At 44.5% G+C, this 24,690-nt stretch overlaps 1 protein-coding gene across 2 annotated transcripts in view; it reads right to left on the bottom strand.

The window, feature by feature from the left end:
• LOC117496429 (atrial natriuretic peptide receptor 1-like) overlaps positions 1-24,690 on the bottom strand; it is a 101,782-nt gene that overhangs the window by 30,699 nt on the left and 46,393 nt on the right. For both annotated transcript variants that reach the window (XM_034148094.1, XM_034148095.1), the window contains exons 6-8: positions 11,705-11,799; positions 6,917-7,052; positions 5,646-5,730 (exon numbers count right to left, since the gene is read on the bottom strand). In XM_034148094.1, coding sequence (XP_034003985.1) covers positions 5,646-5,730; positions 6,917-7,052; positions 11,705-11,799 — 316 coding nt within the window. The remainder of the gene's footprint in view (positions 1-5,645; positions 5,731-6,916; positions 7,053-11,704; positions 11,800-24,690) is intronic.

Below are 24,690 nucleotides of genomic sequence, written 5' to 3' on the forward strand. Positions count from 1 at the left end.
GTGTGTCCCCGGTGTGTCCCCGGTGTGGTGTGTCCCCGGTGTGTCCCCGGTGTGGTGTGTCCCCGGTGTGGTGTGTCCCCGGTGTGGTGTGTCCCCGGTGTGGTGTGTCCCCAGTGTGTCCCCGGTGTGGTGTGTCCCCCCGGTGTGTCCCCGGTGTGTCCCCGGTGTGTCCCCGGTGTGTCCCCGGTGTGTCAGGAGACTCACAAAGTGTCAGGAAATCAAACCGTCTCTCTTTTCCTCCGTACCCACATCTCTAAAAACGGGGGAACAACGGAGCTGATCCAGATTTGCTGCGTCATGACCACATTACTAAAATGTGGGCGGGCCTTATGTAACAGAGTTAAAAATGTGTATACATAATTATTAGTTTATAAAGGATGATTTACAATAGGTTGTGAATGTTATCTTTATGACATTGTTTCGTTTAATATTTTTGAGTGATGTTTCCAGTGGGAACACTTTCCCCTTGCACATCTTTGTCTACTTCCTGAATGCCATCCCGCTCTCCCCTCACACTGAAGTGCTGCTGAGGGTGAGTTGTGCTAGGAATTGTGTCGCAGTTTATTACAATTTTGTGGTTAACCGGCTATTTAAGTTGATGAAAGTGATGTATGTTGTTTAGTGTCAATTTGGGTAGATTATTAACCAGTTTTTGTTCAGTCACCATCATAAGAAATAGCATTTTGGGTGATAATTACGGTGTGGTTTTGGCGCGAAATAGACGCGGTCTGCGCCATTTTGTTTGTTTAATTATGGACCAAGCGATTTTCACCCATTTATTAATTACATGTTTTACATTTGATAACACCAATGTGTTTAATACTGGCAACTTCTAATTGTGGGAAAAACAAAAACGTTCCCAGTAGAGACGTCCCATAGAACATTGTGCGAAACACAATAGCCAGCATGTATAGTTCTGGGGGGGGGGGTCTGATCCCGTTCGAATCCAGTTTTGGATAGTCTGCCGTGGTTTCGTTCCATTTCAAAGAGCTGTTTGACGCTCGGCGTAACCTTGGCGCACTGCCACTCCAACATCCAATCACAGAGCTTGAAGATTAATCACGGGGACTGTAGTCCCAAACGATAGTTGGGGATTATGGGTAGTGTAGTGTCTTCGGCCATCCTAAACTCCGAAATGTTTTTCGGATTTCATATCGCATTAACACCATATCCCCAGTGGCGACTGGTCATTAGGGGCAGGTGGGGCACAGCCCCACCTAGTGTCAGCAGAAAGTATGATGATTACAAAAAATGCAAAAAATAAATTAAAAAATATATAAAATATATTTTAAGATCATGTTTAATCATCTGATTCGTCTGTACATTGCTGTTTTAGTCTGTGTTCTTCTAATTAGTGTCTACAGTGTGTGCCTATTGAGCTTTATATATACAGTCTATGCTATTGAGCTGTTTAGAGCCATGTGGGACAAAACCTGATCATGCCCCTCCCTCTCACTGTGAGTGAACGGTGACTGTAAAAACTACACTGCGCATGCTCAGAGTATTTTCCTATTTAATGTGTGTGACAAAAAAATAATGACCAGAGGGGCACGGAGCTACCATCCCCACCATACGTCATCTCACATAATTCAGAGTTGATTGGCTGTAAGTACGTGTGCCGCGAAAGAGAGCTGCAGTGACGCGTCCTAAAACCCGGAAGTAAGCTGCGCATGACTTCCCTCGACAAAAAAGCAATGAGATTTCTCCATAGGATTTTAGAAAATAGCTTGAAATAAGATCTGTGGGAAACGTACCTGTTAGATAAATGCACGTTTTGTTCAGCCGGATAATATCCACATGTCTACCCTACTTTTATAATTTTTGAATCATAAATCTATCGATTAGATTTATGATAGACTTTTGAAACTACAAGAAGATAAGGAGGACTTTTACAAAAAAGTAATAGAAATGTTTGTCCAGAAGGATAGGCAAATGGACTTCATCTTCAAGTCAAGGTAAGACCACCATTTTATTGAAAATGGGATCTTACTAAGAGAGAACAATTCAATATTTAAATGATAAAATTACATTTTTTGGGTATCCTTTTGTTGAACTGTCTGTTTAAAATTAATCGAAGCATCAGACAAAAAAAGCTTTTGAAAATAATATTATATTTTGGTTTAGGTCAAAATATAATATTTGTAAACCTGAAGAGTCAGTGCCAGTGCCTCACCAGCCATGAACCTCACTGCACGTCACTGCAGAAGCTTATATATAGACATCTAAGTTGTTTGTGCCCCACCACTTTTGTACATATAAAAACGCCACTGCATATCCCAACGTGCATTGCGGCTAAAACATCCAATCACCGAGCTTAAACCATAGCTGAGGATCTTGGGTAATCAGTTCAGTGGCTGTGTATCGCAATGATCGTTCTTATTATACATCCATGGCAATGATGCTCGAAATGTCCCATATAGGCCTACGTCTGTTTCCGGTTATTTTTATTTTGAAATTCAGTTCCTGACGGACGCCAAAAAACCAGAGATTATGGAATTAAACAAATAAATAAAAACAAGGATAATTGTGTGTTATTGTTGAGTAAATAACAGTGTGTTATTAGATTATTATTAAATTAGATTAAATGTTGTGACTATAACACGGAATGCCGTGAGACTGGGTTGGAAATAGACGGGTTTGAGGCTAGAATGGGTGATCTGTTTGGTATTTTGAGCAAAACACTTCAGAGACATGTTTTTTATATATTTGTATATATCTGAGACCTATAATATATGCCTCAAAGTAGTATAATAGGAGACCTTTAAAGTGTATGAAGTGATGCGCTCTGCAGTCTGTTCCCTGATCAGCTGTTCAGTCGGCAGGAAGCAGAGGTTTGGGAGGAGGGGGTCCCTGATCGCTGTTTCTCTTTCTGCAGCACCACGGGGGGTCCATGTTCTCCTGAATGTTCCTAATAACAGAGAAAACAAGAGAAAAAGGAAAAAAATGAATTAATAATATTAAACGCAGGGTTGCAAAATGATCATTGCAAAATGTAACTAAGCATTACAGACAAAACAGTCCCTGAAGCTTTATTTAAAATGAATTACTGTTTTTTCTTTTGTTTAAACTAAAGAGAAGAAGTGACAGCTTGCATCCCTTTGACAGCGCTGCAGAAAGAGAGAACAGGCTAAAGGCTGCTGCCATTTCTGATTGTCCTATTATCACTGGATTAGGATCAATTAAATACACTTTAAGCTGAATGATCAAATCTAGTGGAAATATTTGAAATAGGCTTTTCTTTTAGCCCTACTTCAAAGCTGCATGAGCTGGATAGACAGGTTGTAATGTTGTCCCCAGGTTTAATAAACAGTCAAACATTGCAAAATGTCAGAGGATAAAACAAATAAAGCAAACGGCAGCTACGTCAGGGAACCATTTTATAAATCCCACCGGACTGTAAACTAAGCCGGTCTAAATGTTCTCACTTTGGTTTATTTATAGTCGTAATATAAAGTGTAACTATAACAGAGCCAAGATCTCTGTATGACTTCAGTAAACTTCTGAACTGTTTTTAAAAATAGGTGTAAACCAACAGTGCAGCACGTCCAGCTAGCTAGTTAGCGTCACTAACGTATTTACGTACATATGTACGTTTTAATGCCCCTTGCGTTTGACGTGTGTGACGTTAGTTATTTTAAAGTAAGTTGAAACCCAATACTCACATTTATTAGTGACCGGACCGCCATTTCATTTGAAAAAACTCACTCACTCAGATATGGTAGACGGCGGAGGATACATCAGATGTGTCCTCCAAATCCGGGAAAAGAAGGCCGCATTCGGAGGAATCTTGTCAAAAAATTGGGACAGCCTTCTTTTGGCGGAAGTGACGCAAGCGGTCTACGAACGCAGCCTCCGGAGGACGCGGCCGCTGAATTGGGACAAAGCTACTGACCAACACTTTGAGACGAGTAACTCTGAGACAGAGACAGCTGTTCAGCTTTATAATCCTGAACGTCACCAAGATGTCCCAGCTGTGTGCGTCACTCTTTAGTGTCCCCTGGTCTCCCAGCTGTGTGCGTCACTCTTTAGTGTCCCCTGGTCTCCCAGCTGTGTGCGTCACTCTTTAGTGTCCCCTGGTCTCCCAGCTGTGTGCGTCACTCTTTAGTGTCCCCTGGTCTCCCAGCTGTGAGCGTCACTCTTTAGTGTCCCCTGGTGTCCCAGCTGTGAGCGTCACTCTTTAGTGTCCCCTGGTCTCCTAGCTGTGTGCCTCACTCTTTAGTGTCCCCTGGTCTCCCAGCTGTGTGCGTCACTCTTTAGTGTCCCCTGGTTTCCCAGCTGTGTGCGTCACTCTTTAGTGTCCCCTGGTCTCCTAGCTGTGTGCCTCACTCTTTAGTGTCCCCTGGTCTCCCAGCTGTGTGCGTCACTCTTTAGTGTCCCCTGGTTTCCCAGCTGTGTGCGTCACTCTTTAGTGTCCCCTGGTCTCCCAGCTGTGTGCGTCACTCTTTAGTGTCCCCTGGTCTCCAGATGTGTGCGTCACTCTTTAGTGTCCCCTGGTTTCCCAACTGTATGCGTCACTCTTTAGTGTCCCCTGGTCTCCCAGCTGTGTGCGTCACTCTTTAGTGTCCCCTGGTCTCCCAGCTGTGTGCGTCACTCTTTATTGTCCCCTGGTTTCCCAGCTGTGTACGTCACTCTTTAGTGTCCCCTGGTCTCCCAGCTGTGTGCGTCACTCTTTAGTGTCCCCTGGTCTCCTAGCTGTGTGCCTCACTCTTTAGTGTCCCCTGGTCTCCCAGCTGTGTGCGTCACTCTTTAGTGTCCCCTGGTTTCCCAGCTGTGTGCGTCACTCTTTAGTGTCCCCTGGTCTCCCAGCTGTGTGCGTCACTCTTTAGTGTCCCCTGGTCTCCAGATGTGTGCGTCACTCTTTAGTGTCCCCTGGTTTCCCAGCTGTGTGCGTCACTCTTTAGTGTCCCCTGGTCTCCCAGCTGTGTGCGTCACTCTTTAGTGTCCCCTGGTCTCCCAGCTGTGTGCGTCACTCTTTAGTGTCCCCTGGTTTCCCAGCTGTGTGCGTCACTCTTTAGTGTCCCCTGGTCTCCCAGCTGTGTGCGTCACTCTTTAGTGTCCCCTGGTCTCCCAGCTGTGTGCGTCACTCTTTAGTGTCCCCTGGTTTCCCAGCTGTGTGCGTCACTCTTTAGTGTCCCCTGGTCTCCCAGCTGTGTGCGTCACTTTTTAGTGTCCCCTGGTCTCCCAGCTGTGTGCGTCACTCTTTAGTGTCCCCTGGTCTCCAGCTGTGTGCGTCACTCTTTAGTGTCCCCTGGTCTCCGTTGTGTTTGAGCTTCTTCAGCGTTTGGTTTCTGCAGCTTTTAGTAAACGCTGCATGTCTCCTCAAGTTGCTGAATGTTCTCTAAATGCTGCATGTGTTGTCAAGTTGCTGAAGATGTTTCTTCGTGAGTACAGGAACATTTGCGCTGCAACGTGTTTGCACCTGTCGGCCACCGTATCTACATAAAAGCTGCGACAAACATGGAGCTTTCAAATCAAGGTTTCTAAACTCAAAGAGTTTGCCTCCCGTCTTAGTGCTGACAATAATCTGATGAATACGACATTTAAGGGAAACTGCTTCACGAAGTCACTGAGACTCATGACTGGTGTGTTGGTTAGAGTTTTGAAGTTTTGATTTTCTAGATGTAACGTGAGCAGGAGCAGCTCACCTGTAGATGAAGAAGGTGATGGTGAGGATCATCGTGAACATGAAGAACACCACGATGAAGGCCATCTGATGGATGGTGACCGTCTCTGAGAGAGAGAGGGAACTATTACAAAACATCTGCATTCAAAAACAAACAACTACATTTAACACACTGAAAACAATGCTTTACTTTCTATGTACTAAAATAAGTATATAACACAGGGCTAGTTTTACACATGTGGAAATGTTACATATTATACCTTTAAGTATTCTATTCACACTTCAAACGCTCAATATCTTATATCTGGAAGGCCTAGCATGCTCCGTTCTGTGATGTTGTTCCCCTTTCCTGATATATAGTATTCCTAAATACTGATATACACCTGAACATCAGCAGGAGAGGACTCTTTAAAGTAGAGACACTACATACTGATATACACCTGAACATCAGCAGGAGAGGACTCTTTAAAGTAGAGACACTACATACTGATATACACCTGAACATCAGCAGGAGAGGACTCTTTAAAGTAGAGACACTACATACTGATATACACCTAAACATCAGCAGGAGAGGACTCTTTAAAGTAGAGACACTACATACTGATATACACCTGAACATCAGCAGGAGAGGACTCTTTAAAGTAGAGACACTACATACTGATATACACCTGAACATCAGCAGGAGAGGACTCTTTAAAGTAGAGACACTACATACTGATATACACCTGAACATCAGCAGGAGAGGACTCTTTAAAGTAGAGACACTACATACTGATATACACCTGAACATCAGCAGGAGAGGACTCTTTGAAGTAGAGACACTACATACTGATATACACCTGAACATCAGCAGGAGAGGACTCTTTAAAGTAGAGACACTACACACTGATATACACCTGAACATCAGCAGGAGAGGACTCTTTGAAGTAGAGACACTACATACTGATATACACCTGAACATCAGCAGGAGAGGACTCTTTAAAGTAGAGACACTACATACTGATATACACCTGAACATCAGCAGGAGAGGACTCTTTAAAGTAGAGACACTACACACTGATATACACCTGAACATCAGCAGAAGAGGACTCTTTAAAGTAGAGACACTACATACTGATATACACCTGAACATCAGCAGGAGAGGACTCTTTAAAGTAGAGACACTACATACTGATATACACCTGAACATCAGCAGGAGAGAACTCTTTAAAGTAGAGACACTACACACTGATATGTAAAGTTCAGGGCTGACATTAAAAATACGGTAAACTTGTTGGTGTGTTTTTCACAGACTTGTGACGCAGACAGGGTTTTCGTTCTTGAAGCCGCAGAAGGGAACATCCCGAGGACGAACTCCTCCGAGCCAGTGCAGAGTGGTTCCAGGGTTGGCTGACAGCTGCTCCTCTGAACTGTTGTACACCAAAACTATCTGAAATAACAAAAACAACAAACATTTCAAGACGTTGGGTTTAAGAGAGTTCTAGAAAATCAGTGTTTATGTCCTCTTTACCTTTATAAGAGTTTAATGATGAAGTATTGATGCATGATGTTGCACGTCAATATGCAGTATTTTAAGTATTCATACTCAGTGTGAGCTGGTAGCTGGAGAGGTGCTAGTTCACCTCCTGGGCCACTGCCGAGGTGCCCTTGAGCAATGCACCTAACCTCAAAACTGCTCCCTGGCACCGGATAACAGGATGCCTCTCTGCTCTGCATGTGTGTGTGCATGTATATCCTCTGTGTGTGTGCATGTATATCCTCTGTGTGTGTGCATGTATATCCTCTGTGTGTGTGCATGTATATCCTCTGTGTGTGTGCATGTATATCCTCTGTGTGTGTGCATGTATATCCTCTGTGTGTGTGCATGTATATCCTCTGTGTGTGTGCATGTATATCCTCTGTGTGTGTGCATGTATATCCTCTGTGTGTGCATGTATATCCTCTGTGTGTGTGCGTGTATATCCTCTGTGTGTGTGCATGTGTATCCTCTGTGTGTGTGCATGTATATCCTCTGTGTGTGTGCGTGTATATCCTCTGTGTGTGTGCATGTGTATCCTCTGTGTGTGTGCATGTATATCCTCTGTGTGTGCATGTATATCCTCTGTGTGTGTGCATGTATATCCTCTGTGTGTGTGCATGTATGTCCGCTGTGTGTGCATGTATGTCCTCTGTGTGTGTGCATGTATGTCCTCTGTGTGTGTGCATGTATATCCTCTGTGTGTGTGCATGTATATCCTCTGTGTGTGTGCATGTATGTCCTCTGTGTGTGTGCATGTATGTCCGCTGTGTGTGCATGTATGTCCTCTGTGTGTGTGCATGTATATCCTCTGTGTGTGTGCATGTATGTCCGCTGTGTGTGCATGTATGTCCGCTGTGTGTGCATGTACAGTATATCCTCTGTGTGTGTAACTTGTGGAAACACAACAGAGTGGAGAAAGTAATTTCCCTGTGAGTTTTAATAAAGTATGTCTTCTTCTTCTTCTTCTTCAGATGATGATGATGTACTTGAGTAAAATTAGAAATAACTCATGATAAAACGTATGGATGGGTGATCTGACTAATATACTGGCTGAGTAGATCACGGGTTATTTTTGGGCGTGACTTTGCTTATTTAGTGATGTGGCAAATGATCATAGTTCTATGATGTCACAAGGATTTTCAATATCAAATTCTTACCAAGTCCTCGTTGAGTCCGAGTCAACATTTGTGGCACTTTTAACAAATGATTCCTCCCCGTTTGGCAGATCGTGTTACGATCTGTCTGTGTTGGGTTTTTTCTTGTCTTTTTCTGTCTTTTGTTTCCTGTTTTGTTTTGAAAAGTGTTCACCCCTGTCCTGCCTGATTGCCCAATTGTGTTCACCTGGTGCCCCTGTGTTTTCTCCTCCCTCCTCACCTGTGTCTTGTTTGTGTGATTGGTCTTGTGTGTATTTTAGTTCTGGTTTTTCTGTCTGTCATTGTTGGTTCATTGTTTGTATTTGACTGTGTGTCACAGGGTAGTGTTCTGTGTTTCTACTTTGTACCTTGGAATAAAGGATTATTCTTGGAAATCTGCATTTGGGTCCTGCCTGCTTACTCAACCCTGACAGAATGAACCAACCAGAAATGGGCCCAGCAGATCCATTTGAGGTGGAATTACAACATTTTACCTTTTCTTTGGCTTGCTGCTATGGTAGGTGGAGGGGAGCGTCCAGTGTTCAGCAGAGAGAGGCTGCTCTGGCAGAGGCTCACCAGGTGGCAACAGTGGATCCATCTCTAGTTAAGTTCTTACCTGACTGGATTTTGGATTTCCTGTCGACGTGTGATTCCCGGCCTGCTAGCCCCAGGCATGCTAGCCCCCTGCCTCCCAACTCCCAACCTAACACCATACATCTCGGTGTGTTCCGTCTGAAGTCAACCCCTGCTTCTTCCCCATTTCCTGCTCCTGTCCAGGAGCCGTTCGCGGGCACTCGTCTGGCTTTTGGAGGTCCACGGAGCCTCCAAAAGGCTCCTAGGAGAAGGAGTCGCAAGTCCAGGCTAGCAGCCCGACCCCCAGAAGCCATGCTTTGGGCTCCAGTACAGGCCCCAGCAGCCATGGTTCCGTCTCCAGAACCGGCCCACACAGCCATGGTTCCAGCCCCAGTTCTGGCCCCAACAGCCATGGTTCCGGCTCCAGAACCGGCCCATGCAGCCATGGTTCCGCCCTCTGTTCCGTTCCAGCACGCCATTTCTCAGGAACATGAGCAGGCGTGGCGAGACTTTGAGGAAAGCCAGCGATCCTTGGCTCTATGCTTCCCGGGCCTCGCTGCTCGGGTCTCGACTTTGACGTCTTCTGCTGCATTTCCTGCCTCCTCCAGTCCACCTGTGGATTCCACTCCAGCCCCTCGTGTCCTGTCGGTGGTCCGGCCGACTCCAGCACCTCGTGTCCTGTCGGTGGTCCGGCCGACTCCAGCACCTCGTGTCCTGTCGGTGGTCCGGCCGACTCCAGCACCCCGTCACCTGTCGGTGGTCCGGCCGACTCCAGCACCCCGTCTCCTGTCGGTGGTCCGGCCGACTCCAGCACCTCGTGTCCTGTCGGTGGTCCGGCCGACTCCAGCACCTCGTGTCCTGTCGGTGGTCCGGCCGACTCCAGCACCCCGTGTCCTGTCGGTGGTCCGGCCGACTCCAGCACCCCGTGTCCTGTCGGTGGTCCGGCCGACTCCAGCACCCCGTGTCCTGTCGGTGGTCCGGCCGACTCCAGCACCTCGTGTCCTGTCGGTGGTCCGGCCGACTCCAGCACCTCGTGTCCTGTCGGTGGTCTGGCCGACTGCAGCACCCCGTGTTTTGTCAGTGGTTCAGCCCACTCCAGCCCCTCGTGTCCTGTCGGTGGTCCGGCCGACTCCAGCACCCCGTCTCCTGTTGGCTCTCCGGCCGACGCCAGCCCCCCGTGTCCTGTTGGCTCTACGGCCGACGCCTACCCCATGTCCTGTACCGTTGGAGGTCCCGCCGACTACTCTCCTGCCGGGGGTCTTGCCAACCCTATGTCCTGTGATGTTGGAGGTCCCGCCGACTACTCTCCTGCCGGGGGTCCTGCCAACCCTATGTCCTGTGCTGTTGGAGGTCCCGCCGACTACTCTCCTGCCGGGGGTCTTGCCAACTCCATGTCCTGTCCCGCCGACTGCTCTTCTGCCGGGGGTCCTGCCGGTCCTGTGTCCGGTGCCGTTGGAGGTCCCGCCGACTACTCTTCTGCCGGGGGTCTTGCCAACCCTATGTCCAGTGCTGTTGGAGGTCCCGCCGACTACTCTCCTGCCGGGGGTCTTGCCAACTCCGTGTCCTGTCCCATTGGGGGTCCCGCCGACTACTCTTCTGCCGGGGGTCTTGCCAATCCTATGTCCTGTCCCGTTGGGGGTCCCGCAGACAACTCTCCTGCCGGGGGTCTTGCCAACTCCATGTCCTGTTCCGTTGGGGATCTCGCCGACTACTCTTCTGCCGGGGGTCTTGCCAATCCTTTGTCCTGTCCCGTTGGGGGTCCCGCCGACAACTCTCCTGCCGAGGGTCCTGCCAACTCCACGTCCAGTATCGTTGGAGGTCCTGCCGACACCTGTTCCGCTGTGGGTTCTGCCAACCCCTTGTCCTGTCCCGTTGGGGGTCCCGCAGACACCTGCTCCGCCGGATTTCCTGCCAACACCATATCCTGTCCTGTTGGGGGTCCCGCCGACACCTGTCCCGCCGGGGGTCCTGCCAACTCTGTGTCCTGTTCCGTTGGGGGTCCAGTCGACACCAGCCCTTGCTCCATCCGGGGTCCCATTGACACCAGCCCAGGTCATGTTCAGGATCCCGTCTACGCCTGTCCCGTCGGCTCCGGTTCCTGTCCGGCCGATACTGGGTCCTGCCCGGCCTCCGGAGCTGTCCCGTCGGCGTCTTCCTGCTCGTCCTCCGGAGTTGTCCCGTCGGCACCTTCCTGCCCGGCCTCCGGAGCTGTCCCGTCAGCGCCTTCCTGCCCGGCCTCCGGAGCTGTCCCGTCGGCGCCTTCCTGCCCGGCCTCCGGAGCTGTCCCGTCGGCGCCTTCCTGCCCGGCCTCCGGAGCTGTCCCGTCGGCGCCTTCCTGCCCGTCCTCCGGAGCTGTCCCGTCGGCGCCTTCCTGCCCGTCCTCCGGACTCCCTCCACCCACCCTGTTGGTCCTGGTTGTGCGTCCCTCCTCCAGACCCCCTCCACCCACCCTGTTGGTCCTGGTTGTGCGTCTTTTTCTGTCTTTTGTTTCCTGTTTTGTTTTGAAAAGTGTTCACCCCTGTCCTGCCTGATTGCCCGATTGTGTTCACCTGGTGCCCCTGTGTTTTCTCCTCCCTCCTCACCTGTGTCTTGTTTGTGTGATTGGTCTTGTGTGTATTTTAGTTCTGGTTTTTCTGTCTGTCATTGTTGGTTCATTGTTTGTAGTTGACTGTGTGTCACAGGGTAGTGTTCTGTGTTTCTACTTTGTACCTTGGAATAAAGGATTATTCTTGGAAATCTGCATTTGGGTCCTGCCTGCTTACTCAACCCTGACAGATCGATTGTGCGTGTCTATGAGAATGGTAGAGTACGAATGTGGAGGCACAAAAACTGTTAAATAAATATATTAATGCTGACCTGGAAGGCGCTGGTGTTGGTGTCGATCATATCCCACAGAGCGAAGTCCGTCTCTCTGTCTCCATTCTCATCCAGATGCACGAGGCCCGTGACACCTGAACATCAGCAGGAGAGGACTCTTTAAAGTAGAGACACTACATACTGATATACACCAGAACATCAGCAGGAGAGGACTCTTTAAAGTAGAGACACTACATACTGATATACACCTGAACATCAGCAGGAGAGGACTCTTTAAAGTAGAGACACTACATACTGATATACACCTGAACATCAGCAGGAGAGGACTCTTTAAAGTAGAGACACTACATACTGATATACACCTGAACATCAGCAGGAGAGGACTCTTTAAAGTAGAGACACTACATACTGATATACACCTGAACATCAGCAGGAGAGGACTCTTTAAACATGATAAAAGTCATGAATATCAACAGGTTTTTAAATATCCGCAAATATCACAAAGTTGACCCTTTCAAGAAAGCGGTGTCACAGCTGGAAATCACTGAAGAAAATCCTACATTTCATAGCAGCATAAAAACGAGAATAAATGTTGAATACTAATTTCCATTAGTCATGTAAACAGATTAGTATAGCGGGAAAGTATAATGATTAAAGTGAGGGGGGTCTACTGAAATGCACTGATTTATGGATGGAAAAGTGATTTGCCATAAGAGGTTAATTACAGCCAATAAGCAGTGTGTGTGTGTGTGTGTGTGTGTGTGTGTGTTGCTATAAGGACCCAGACGACTTGTTTCCATAGCTACAAGGCAATTATGGATCAGCAGAGAGCAGCGATTGAGCGACGGAGGAACACTCGTTACCGACCGACACAGGAATACTGTTGCTATTGTTAGTCTTTGTTATAAGGAAATAACAACATAAAGATGTTTTATTGTCATTTTACAGCGATCAAAATATCAGACACTTTTGGGAGATAGTCCCAGTCATATACTTTACATACATGTCGTGTGTAAGTGATGGTTTAAGATATTCATTTGATCCTTTTATTGTTTGTTTATGGTAATCTTACCACTTTAAGTTAGGAGATAACACGTTAACATCGTACCATTTTACTCTGTAGCACTTTGAGTTTCGTTTGTTTACTCAAATGAAAAGTGCGCTTATAAATAAAATTGATTATTATTATTTATTTATTTTTTACATTTTTTTTTTTTTTTAGAGACAACGCCAGAATGTCAACGTTAGAAACAAATAATATACAATTCAAAGTGTATCAGCTGGTTTTGTGCAGATACGGTGAAACGGAGGGGCGGGGTTTCACAGCGAGAAAGGGGCGGGGCCATAGTGCAGTATAGGGGGCGGAGTCAGACTGAGGGGGCGGGGTCAGACTGAGGGGGTGGAGTCACAGCGACAAGGGCTCAGAGGCCTGTACGACGAAGCAGGATTTTCGCTTAGCCGGCTAACTTCAGGGAAAACTCTGGGTTTTCGGTCCTACGACACTGGTTCTCTTTTTAGCGGGCTAGATCTCCATGCTAACTTATGCTGAACGGCTAGCCTGGTCCAGAGCAGGTTAGGTTCCAGGATAAGAGATCAACTCAATGAAAGCACCGCCTGCTGACCAATCAGAGCTCCGTGTGCGGAGTTTAAAGCTATCAAGTCATATTACAGGAGAAAGGAAATACAGAAAGACGGCCGGCAAAAATCAACTGACTGTGTGAACGTGAAAATTAATAGAATATCCCCTCCCATCTTCAGAGCAATCTGACTATTATAACATTAGCGTTAAGAAAGCTTACTTAATTATCTGCCACGACATAAGTAACCGGATCAGAGTAACATTAAGTACAGTCCGCGGCACGGTGAGTGCAGACGTCGATGTGTCCCATTATCATTCATATCATATCACATCATAATGTATCATATATTTCCTTATCTGAGTCAGCTTCTTGAGCCGTATCTGGCCATGCAACACTCACAGTGTCACATACTGTATGCAAAAGTATTATTTTAAGCAACACATTAAGTTGACGAAACACTCGAGTCAAATGTAATTAAAGTCAGATCCACTCGTGTCTTGGACGGGGCAGTGATATCATAAACCTGTTAATGTACGCATTCAAACGCTTTTTATTTTACCAGCTGTATTCACCTTGCAGGTGCAGCTATGTGGCTTTGATCCTGGATAAAGTGTTTAAGTCATGGATGTTTAAAGTTTAACTTCTTCATATTTGACTAATATCAAAGTTCACTTTTCATTCAGGAAGTATGAGGCTTGTCCATGTTTGTGATTGGTCAAATGTTGCTAACCCCGCCCCTTTCACGTGAACGCGCACTCAGCCGGACAGAGAAACTCTGGCTTGAGTTACCGAGTTGATAACCAGCGTTGTAGGACAGTTTAGCGAGAGCGCGTTTGTTTTGGATTAGGTAAGATAACTCAAACATATCCAGGTTAGGTTGAACCGGCTTCGTAGTACAGGCCTCAGGTGTCTTATGATGCAGATTGACATTTAGAGGCCCAGTTATGGGGGGGGGGGGGTCCTGCCACTGAAATGTCACGAGCTCTGAGAGCATTCTCATTATATAAACACACACACACACACACACACACACGCACACACACACACACACATACACACACATTAAACCACGACGTGTGGGAGTTTTATGTGTTCCTGGTAAGTGATGCATTGCTTTCCAGGAAGTTTGTGTGTGTGTGTGTGTGTGTGTGTGTGTGTGTGTGTGTGTGTATGTGGTGGTGTGTGTGTGTGTGTGTGTGGTGTGTGTGTGTGCTGTGTGTGTGTAGGTGTGTGTGTGTGTGTGTTGTGTGTGTGTGTGTGTGTGTATGTGTGTGTGTGTGGGTGTGTGTGTGTGTGTTGTGTGTGGTGTGTGTGTTGTGTGTGTGGTGTGTGTGTGTGTGTGTGTGTGTGTGTGTGTCTGTGTGTGTCTGGTGTGTGTGTGTGTGTGTAGTGTGTGTCTGATGTGTGTGTGTGTTGTATTGTGTGTGTGTGTGTGTGTGTGTGTGTGTGATGTGTGTGTGTGTGTGTTGTGTGTGTTGTGTGTGTGTGTGGTGTGTGGTGTGTGTGTGTGGGTGTGTGTGGTGTGTGTGGCTGTGTGTGATGTGTGTGTGTGTGTGTGTGTGTGTGTGTGTGTTGTATGGGTGTTGTGTGTATGTGTGTTTCTGTTGTGTGTGTGTGTGTGTGTGTGTGTGTGTGTGTGTGTGTGTGTGTGTGTGTGTTTATAAGTGAAGGTTAGCATGTATAACAACAGGAGAAATGAATCATTCATCTGAATGGTTCATTTCTACTTGGTGAACCCACACAGAGATAGAGAGATAAAAATACAGCTCGTAAAAACATGCAGCGTTCTGATGTCAGTGAGCCGAATGTAGAACGAGAAAGAAATGTAGAAAGAAGAGAGAAATAAATACATGTGAAATAGATCAAGAGATGTAGGGAAGAAAAGAAAAAAAGTTCAATGGAAGGAAAACGTGCAAAAATATAAACAATTAAAAAAAAGAGTATAAAGAGATGCAGGAAAAACCACGAAAACAAGAGAAAGAAATTTAGAAACAATTAAATGACATATAAAAAAACATATTAATGTAAAAACTAAAATGTACATAATAAATGAAAACAAAAGAAAGGAATGTAGAAAAATGTAATAATGACATGTAAAATAAATAAATGGGAAAAAAAGTTTAAAAAATATTAAAATAAATATACATTACAAAAATGAATTAAGAAATGTAAAAAAAAGAAATAAAAAGATGTCAAAAAATGAAAAAGAAATATAAAAAAATAAGACATGTAGAATAATACAGAATAAACAATAAAGACATGCAGAAAAGAAAAGAAATAATAAATGTATAGAAAATAAAGAAAACATTTGAAAGAAAGAAATGTAAATATAGTGGTGTATTTCTATGTATTTATTTGGACGATATTTGTTCCAGGCTTAGAGAGAAGAGGAAGCAGCAGCTCGTTCCTCCTGTTTGAGTCACATCACTCTCTCAATGCAAGTGAATAGGCGCGTTCACACCGCAGTACTTTTCCCACTTTAGTTCCGATATAGTTCCGAAATGTCGCGTTCACACCAAAAAGAGCTGGAACTAAAATGAGTTCATGAGAACCTTTTCACCCCCTTTTCAGTCCCTGCTAGAGAGCAGGTACTTTCGTGGGAGAAAAAGGTTCCCATTTCTGATTGGCTGGGCGGATTGCAAACCACGCCCCGTAAAACTCCCCAAAAGTTTTGTAAAGCCGCCATTTTATTATCCTCGCATTAGCATTATTAGCATTAGCATTAGCCCAGCGCCGAAACGCAGAGAGACTAACTTATGGCAACACAAAAGAAAACGTGGGAGCGGTGGAGATGAGGAGGTGTCGGCGTTCTGGCGATTTACTCGGAAGGCTTCAATAGAAGCTGCTGGGAGTCCCAGCAGCTTCTACTGAAGCCTTCCCCAACTCCGGGGACTTCCGGCCGGGGACTTCGGGTGGCAGTATACGCCGTGAAGTTGTTTGCGGCCTGCCAGTAAACCCAAAGCAGAAGAAGAAGAAGTGACGTCAGCGGCTTCATTTGCCTAACCCTCCCTCAGGGACTTATTCCGGTGAGTAAGTAAAGTTACATTACGTTAAATATCCGAGGATAACAGGTAGCCGTGTGTGTGTGTGTGTGTGTGTGTGTGTGTGTGTGTGTGTGTGTGTGTGTGTGTGTGTGAAACACAAAGAGGTGATTCTGTTCTGAAACGAGAGCGACACTCTGGAGGACGCTTCGTTGATTTGATTACCTCCCATTTCTAAAGCCTTGAATTATCATCACATGCATTTTGTCTCCAATCAGTCACATTGAAACCGTCCACAGGAGGAGCCCGAGTGATTACAGAGAGGAAACCCTGTTTTAACGCTCAGCTGATTTCAACAACCCAGTCTCACAAAAAAATGTGTAATAGCTACGTTGGTCCACAGGGCAAAACGTAGTATATTTAACCTGTTCCACTCTGAGCCTGTTTTTCAGGTCTCAGGCTCGAAAATGACATTCCCAGAACAAATGACCATATCTTCCCTTCTAAAAGGGTTAAATTAATAATCTTTTCTCAAAGTAATGATAAACCTGTGAGTTGGATGTAGAAGTGTCAGAATCAATATAAATGTTTTTTATTTTAAAGAAAATTCAGATTTTACATAGTAAAAAACTGTAAATTATAGTGTCCGTCCAAAAATTATTTTTTACAGATAGTGAAAACTACCCTTGGATGATGGGTTAGTAGACTAAAAGCTTTAGGAATCCAAAGTACAACATATAATAAGTACCCTGTATCAAGATTGATGCAAAACAAGTGAAATTTGACCTTTTTAGAGAGATTTAGCCAAAAACTGGGCCATCTGGGGTCATTTGGGTGGATTTGACCTATCTCTGGCCCCCCTTGCTCGATCTGGTTGGTTGACATACCCTTGTGACCGTTAGAGCCAATAGAATCGAAGGGGGAGGCTCCCACCCAGACACGTTGTAAAGAAAAAATGTGGTTGCTTCGCGTGTGGAAAACGAAACCAAACTGGAGGAATGTCTCCTTCTGGAGTTTGGAAACTAAAACGCAGTTGTATTGCTTATGGATTATCAGAAATAATTTCAAAGAAGGCACAGACACATAGGATGAACCTATGGATTAACTGCAGCATCGTTTTTTTTATCGTTTTAATGCCATTGAAGACCACTTTTGACCAAGGTAAGCCATATTTACGTGTTTAGCTTCTTAGCTCCCACATGTGATGATGTACGCTTTCGTTTAGAGCGTCGCGAATGTTTATCACTGAGTGTTGAGGAGGGCACCGGTAGATTCAGTGTCTCCAGGACACCAAAAAAGAGTGGTTGGTTGTGCATCTAGGATAAGTAATAAGGGAGTTAGAGTGAGTTTAGTTGCCTTAGTATGTTACGTTTTTTTCGCTTGAGGCTAATTCAGAGGCTGAGTGCTAGCAATGTGGGGTTTTTTTGAAAAAAAAAATTAAAAGATCAGTTAGCTGAGTTTCTTCCCGTTACATGGATATAACACATTCATAGTTTTATTCAATATTAAGATTCCTTAGACGTTGTTTCCTGCAAATGACGCGTTTATCCGCCCGGTACCGGGGGGAAGGCGTGAAACAGGTTAAGCAATAGCTCACGACAGGCCGTGATATATGCTCATATAATGGCCATATATCACGGTCTGAAGTGAGCTATTGCTTTTATAAAACGGTTACCAAGTGTGGCAATATGAATGAAAAATACACACTCTAATTTAAATTGTTTTTATTAGTAAATAATGATGTTCAAAATAAAATAGTCCCTCCGTTGCCTTCTGCACGAAACATAGTGCGAGGTGGTTGCTATGCAACAACACTAACAGCTAGCGAACATATTAGACAGAGAGCGTTGATCCATTATTTGGCTATTTATTTACATTAATGTGTATGTTGCCGTTTATTGTGCACCCACTGAAAACCTGTCCAGCATCAGTAGAATGGCTTAAGAGGTTACTTGTATAGGTTGAGGTTGTTCTAGGCTGTTGCTTGGCGTGGCGAGAATATTGCTCCACTTTCTCCGGTCCCCGAGATTCGGCTTCCAGTAGCTCTGGAGAGAGCTTTCGCACCTGTGGCCACTAACGGTCATCATTTCTCTGCTTTGTTTCAAGACCCGCATCAGAAAGCTTTTCCAGTTGGTCTACCTGCTCTTCACGTCGCTCTGCATGTCGTCGTTTAGGTGCTTTTCTTTCTGGAGATAGGCACTCCTCAATCCACTCCTCCATAGTAAGACCCCCCCGGAGGTTGAAGTTAATCTTAAATGTTTCCATCTTATGTAAGTTTGTTTCGTAACAGAAGAAATGTAAATATATTTATAAAACGGACAAGTCAAATCAAGCAATCTGATTGGTCGATAGCGTTTTTGCGGACCTTTTTGATTACAGATTTGAAAACATTGTTGCTTGCTTTAAAAGTAGCACAATTAATTATGTCAAACCTTGGAAAGTATCTAGATATCCCTGCCCTAATGCCAAAGGAACTGCACACTGAATATGTTTTTGCCGTTTGATGTCTATGTCTGGACCGCTGCGTAAAAAGGAGGGTTTCTGCCCCGTTACCTCTCCGCTGTTTTCTTGTTCCAGTTTGAAAAGCAAACTGCAGGCAGTTTGCTTTTCAGCCCAACTGTATACAGTTTTTCTCAGACGCGGAGGGATACTGACTTGTTGTGAAAAGTAACTACAATTCTACCCGTGGTATACGCTCAGTATATCACGCTAAGAACCAATCAGATTGCTTGATTTGACTTACCCGTTTTATAATCACAAATAACCCTCTCAAGACGTGGATACAATATTTTGTATAAAAAAACATGGAGCTCAAATAATCTTCGTAATAGAGTGGTGCAGTGACGAGTCCTAAAACCAGGAAGTGAGTCAACATTTCACCACTTCCTGTTCCCTCGTCTCAGAGCCAATGGGATTTCTCCATAGGGTTTTGGAAAATATCTGAAATAAGGTCTGTGGTTGAGACACATTGAAGAGACGGATCACGTTTTGTTCTACAACATTAAATCCATCAGCAGTGACCCCACTGGTGATTTCTGAAGAGTTGACGTGTCTGAAACGATGGTTGTTACCAAGTGGCTGAATAGGACTACAGAAGTCGTGGAGGCCGTTGTACGTCATTACGCCGAACACGTAAACACTCCTCTAAGTTAGTTTGCCCTGTTCTGCTTGAAAGCAAGTACCTGCCTCCTGCAAAGTGTTCAAACAAACGCTTCAACTCGTTCCATTTAGAATCTGTGTGTCTGAATATGGATCTGAAGTTGGCGTGACGTTGAAGTCGTGCTGCTGGACTCGGCTGTAGTTCCTTTATAGCATAACGTTAGCATTTTGCTTCTGGCCATTAGATTTATGATTAGAAAATTATAAAAGTAGGGAAGACATGTGGAGATTATCCGGCTGAACAAAACGTGATCCGTCTCTTAAATGTGTTTCAACCACAGACCTCATTTCCAGCTATTTTCCAAAATCCTATGGAGAAATTGCATTGCTTTTTTGTCGAGGGAACCGGAAGGAATTTACTTCCGGGTTTTAGGTCGCATCACTGCACCACTCTATATCTATTAAACTATAGATCCTACACATCCACTGGACGTAGGTTCTAAAAGTACAATATAAACTTCTCGCTAGAAATGAAATCAAAAAGCATTTTAACGCCAAACTATCCGACAATTTAGGATTTTCCACAAAAAATAAATCGGGTGTCCGCCATGTTTTTTTTCCCTCACGCTGGGAAAGTTTGTGATCACGTGACATGGACACTGGTCATTAGAAATGAATAGGACAACATATTGTATCCATGTCACGTCTTGAGAGGGTTATTTGTGAACATACTACGTGTTGCCCTGTGGACAAACGTAGCTATTACACGTTGTTTTGTGAGACTGGGTTGGCCTTTAATCCCTAAACAGCTTCTTGTGTCTGACGGTTCCCTGCCGATGTTCACGAGAGGAAACCCCTTTAGCAACAAGGCAGCAGAAAAACACAAGCGTACCAACGAGGAAAAACACACCAAGACGATTTGAGGAAAAATAGTGTTTTTTGTGTGTTTTCTTTGTTTTTTCTTGTTTTCTGAAATGGTCTGTTTTTGTTTATTGTTATTTTGACTTGTTTGTGTTTCTTTTCTGTTTTTGTGATTTATTAAATGTGTTTGTAATTTTCATTTATTTTCTTTTGGGTTTTCTTAAATGTGATCTTTTTTTTTTTATGTTTGAGTTTTCTGAAAAGTCATTTTGTTTTCTAATTGTCTTGCTTATTATGAATTTTGTTTCCTCAATTATTTTCATTATTCGAAATGTATTTAAACATTTAGTTTTTTTAGCTTTTATATGTTGTTCCCAAATTGTTTAAAATGTGTCTTTTTTGTATAATTGTTATTCTTTTGTGTTTTATATAATAGGGTTTTTTGTATGTGTTTTCTGAAATGTTAGTTATGTTTTGACCTCTGGGGGCAGTCCTTCAAATTAAATTACAAAACTTGTTTGTTCAAGTACGTGATTTATTTGAGAATTTGCATATCCTCTACAAATCATTGTTAGACAATTACACATGTACGACCGACAGCGTTTTAGTCACTAAAATATATATTTGTTGTAACTTTGTTGTGCTTTTATGTTTTCTGAAATATTTGTTAAATGTTTTTGTGATTTTGTGGTTTTTTATGTTTCCTTGTGAATTTTCTTTGTGTTTTCTCAAATGTTTTTGTGATTTGTTTTTGTCTTTAAAGGTTTTTTATGTAATATTTTGAAAGCGGTTGTGTATTTTAGTGATTCTGCCCGTTATCATGTGAAACCCAAGCCTAGTTTCTTTTCCTGAAACAATCATAACGTGCATAACTCAGGTGTGGAGTGGACGCAGTGAGAGCTTGTTTTAATGCCGCTGACGGGCGATGGATGGCGTCGTGTTTCTCTCAGCTAAAGGTCGAGTGTCGCTCTGCAGCTGATGAATTCGTCCTGAGGTCGGCTGCAATATTCCCCGAGCATCATCGCAGGGTGAGAAGTGTCTGTCCATTAGTTAATGGAGCGGAAACAGCGCTGTAATGTGATCTCTCGCTCCTATTCGTGGTGCCTCTCATGAGCTGTTTGTCATGGATATTATCCCCGGAGAAATCCTATTACTCTGCCGACCATCTTCTCCTTCTGCTCCATTCTCCCTCTATTAAGTATTCATGTGTGTGTGTGTGTGTGTGTGTGTGTGGTGTGTGTGTGTGTGTGTGTGTGTGTGTGTGTGTGTGTGTGTGTGTGTGTGTGTGTGTGTGTGTGTGTGTGTGTGTGTGTGTGTGTGCGCGCACATGATCAGAATAAGTGGAGAAGGAAGCAGAGAGCCAGGACTGTGATTTCCTTTGAAGATGTGTAAATGTGATCATGTCGATTTTAAATCAAAATAAGATTTACGGTATCACTAAGGAGAAGGGACCACAGGATGTTCTCTTAAAGGTCCCCTATTATACTGCTTCTTCATCACTATATCACAGGTCTCAGATATATCCAGAGCCTGTCTCTGATAGGGATCGACCGATATGGCTTTTTCAAGGCCGATGCCGATACCGATACCGATTATTAGTAATCAAGGAGACCGATAACCGATATTTGGAACCGATATACATTTGCAGTAAAATCAGAAAAGCTTGGTGTCAAAATGTAGAATAACACAACTTCTTTGAAATGCCTTTTTATGTTTAATGAACTTTTCAACATCTTAAAACTGGTTTCCTCTCTGTGACCCTGAGTAAAGTAAATGAAGTACAAATTAAATAAAAACTACTAAAACTTGTTCTGAACTTCTGATATTTGAGTCTCACTCATTTAGTAGTCCCAATTCAGCAGCACCAGATTGTGGTGCAGAAAGCAGAGTTGCTGCGAGGCTCCACTAGCAGCCGTCACAGTCGTGACATGGAGAAGAGGGGACACATGTTGATGTAGAGGAGACATGAAGAAGAGGGGCCACATGTTGATGTAGAAGAGACATGGAGAAGAGGGGACACATGTTGATGTAGAAGAGGACATTGAAGACTAGAGGGGACACATGTTGATGTAGGAAGGAGACATGAAGAAGAGGGACACATGTTGATGTAGAAGAGACATGGAGAAGAGGGGACACATGTTGATGTAGAAGAGACATGAAGAAGAGGGGGACACATGTTGATGTAGAAGAGACATGGAGAAGAGGGGACACATGTGGGACACGTGTTGATGTAGAAGAGACATGGAGAAGAGGGGACACATGTTGATGTATGTTACGGCTGCTGTTTCTGTCTGCCCGTTAACCTGTCTGAGATTGTTTGCAGCTGTGTGTAATATGTAAATGAAGCTGTGTGGTTGCCCCAATGTCGTTGGCTGTCATCTCCTGGTCCTCCTCCGAAGATGCTGATTGGAGCACGCCGGGCCTGACGCTCTCCAATCCCCGTGCAATCCCAGAGCACACCTTCCGGAGATTACTACAAAGCCTGGGGACAATTATCACTCGGGAGGCTCTGCTGCGATCAGACGCCTCACACATTTTGCTCCTGTGTCGTGGACACTTCAGTCTTGAGCAATAGACTGTGTTTGACTATTGTGATCCGTGTTTAGTGTTGTGTGTTTATATGTGTGCTTAGAGTAGCGTGTGTTTAGTTCATCTAGTTAGCTGCGTTTTCCTGCAGCCTCCTTCCAATAAAGTTAATTGGAAGAGATATCAGGTGTGTTAATTAGGCTCATTTTCAAGAGTCCTCCTTCTGTTACTAGCAGTAGAACTGCGCCCTTTTGGCTTCTTTGTTTGGCTTAGGCTACGTTTGATCTCATTTTGTTGTGCACCTTTGTTGTTGCTCATTAAATCCTATTATAATTACTTACCAAAACCATCTGGTGTGTGTTAACTTACTCATCCCTAGTGGGTTCGTAACAATGTAGAAGAGACATGAAGAAGAGGGGACACATGTTGATGAAGAAGAGACATGAAGAAGAGGGGACACATGTTGATGTAGAAGAGACATGAAGAAGAGGGGACACATGTTGATGTAGAAGAGACATGAAGAAGAGGGGACACATGTTGATGAAGAAGAGACATGAAGAAGAGGGGACACATGTTGATGTAGAAGAGACATGAAGAAGAGGAGGACACATGTTGATGTAGAAGAGACATGAAGAAGAGGGGACACATGTTGATGTAGAAGAGACATGAAGAAGAGGGGACACATGTTGATGTAGAAGAGACATGAAGAAGAGGGGACACATGTTGATGTAGAAGAGACATGAAGAAGAGGGGACACATGTTGATGTAGAAGAGACATGAAGAAGAGGGGACACATGTTGATGTAGAAGAGACATGAAGAAGAGGGGACACATGTTGATGTAGAAGAGACATGAAGAAGAGGGGACACATGTTGATGTAGAAGAGACATGAAGAAGTGGATTTTGCAGAATAGGTGACCTTTAACAAGTGCATTTATTAGTTGTTGTTTTTTTGTTTTCTGAAATGTTTTCTGAGTTTGTTGTGATGTCTCTGTTTTGTTGAAGTTCAGGATTAGAAAGCTGGCCAACTGTCTCTGTTTTTGGAAACTCACCTAAAATGTTTTATCAGCTTATTTTACAGCGTTTTGCTTTCATGCAGCTTTTAGTAAACGCTGCGCATGTTTCCTCAAGGTGGTGGATGCTTTTCTAAATGCTGCATGTGCTGTCAAGTATTATTGTCGTATGTCACTAGGTATCTAGAGTTATAGATTTACATCTGCAGTTTAATCCCTTTCAATCATAATTTAGAGAGTAAACAGTCGTAGGAGCTCCGGCCCGCTGCGGGTTAAATCACATTTATACAGGAGCCTGTTGCCTAGTAACTGGATTATAATCAGAGATAAGAGAACAGGCGTTGAAATCTCATTACAACCCCTGTGTCTCATGGACACTGAGCAGCTCACACAGCCAGGGGCCACATGTGACCGGGCCCCGACCAAATGGCCCCCGAAAGAACACAGAGTTACACAAAATCACTACGAGAGAAACACCGTCACACAAAGAGAGACAAAGAGAGACACAGGGACTACAAAGAGACACAGGGACTACAAAGAGACACAGGGACTACAAAGAGAGACACAGGGACTACAAAGAGACACAGGGACTACAAAGAGACACAGGGACTACAAAGAGAGACCGAGGGACTACAAAGAGACACAGGGACTACAAAGAGACACAGGGACTACAAAGAGAGACCGAGGGACTACAAAGAGACACAGGGACTACAAAGAGACACAGGGACTACAAAGAGAGACACAGGGACTACAAAGAGACACAGGGACTACAAAGAGACACAGGGACTACAAAGAGACACAGGGACTACAAAGAGAGACTGAGGGACTACAAAGAGACACAGGGACTACAAAGAGACACAGGGACTACAAAGAGAGACCGAGGGACTACAAAGAGACACAGGGACTACAAAGAGAGACACAGGGACTACAAAGAGACACAGGGACTACAAAGAGACACAGGGACTA

Source organism: Trematomus bernacchii, unplaced genomic scaffold (assembly GCF_902827165.1).
Source record: "Trematomus bernacchii unplaced genomic scaffold, fTreBer1.1, whole genome shotgun sequence".
Taxonomy (NCBI): Eukaryota; Metazoa; Chordata; class Actinopteri; order Perciformes; family Nototheniidae; genus Trematomus; species Trematomus bernacchii.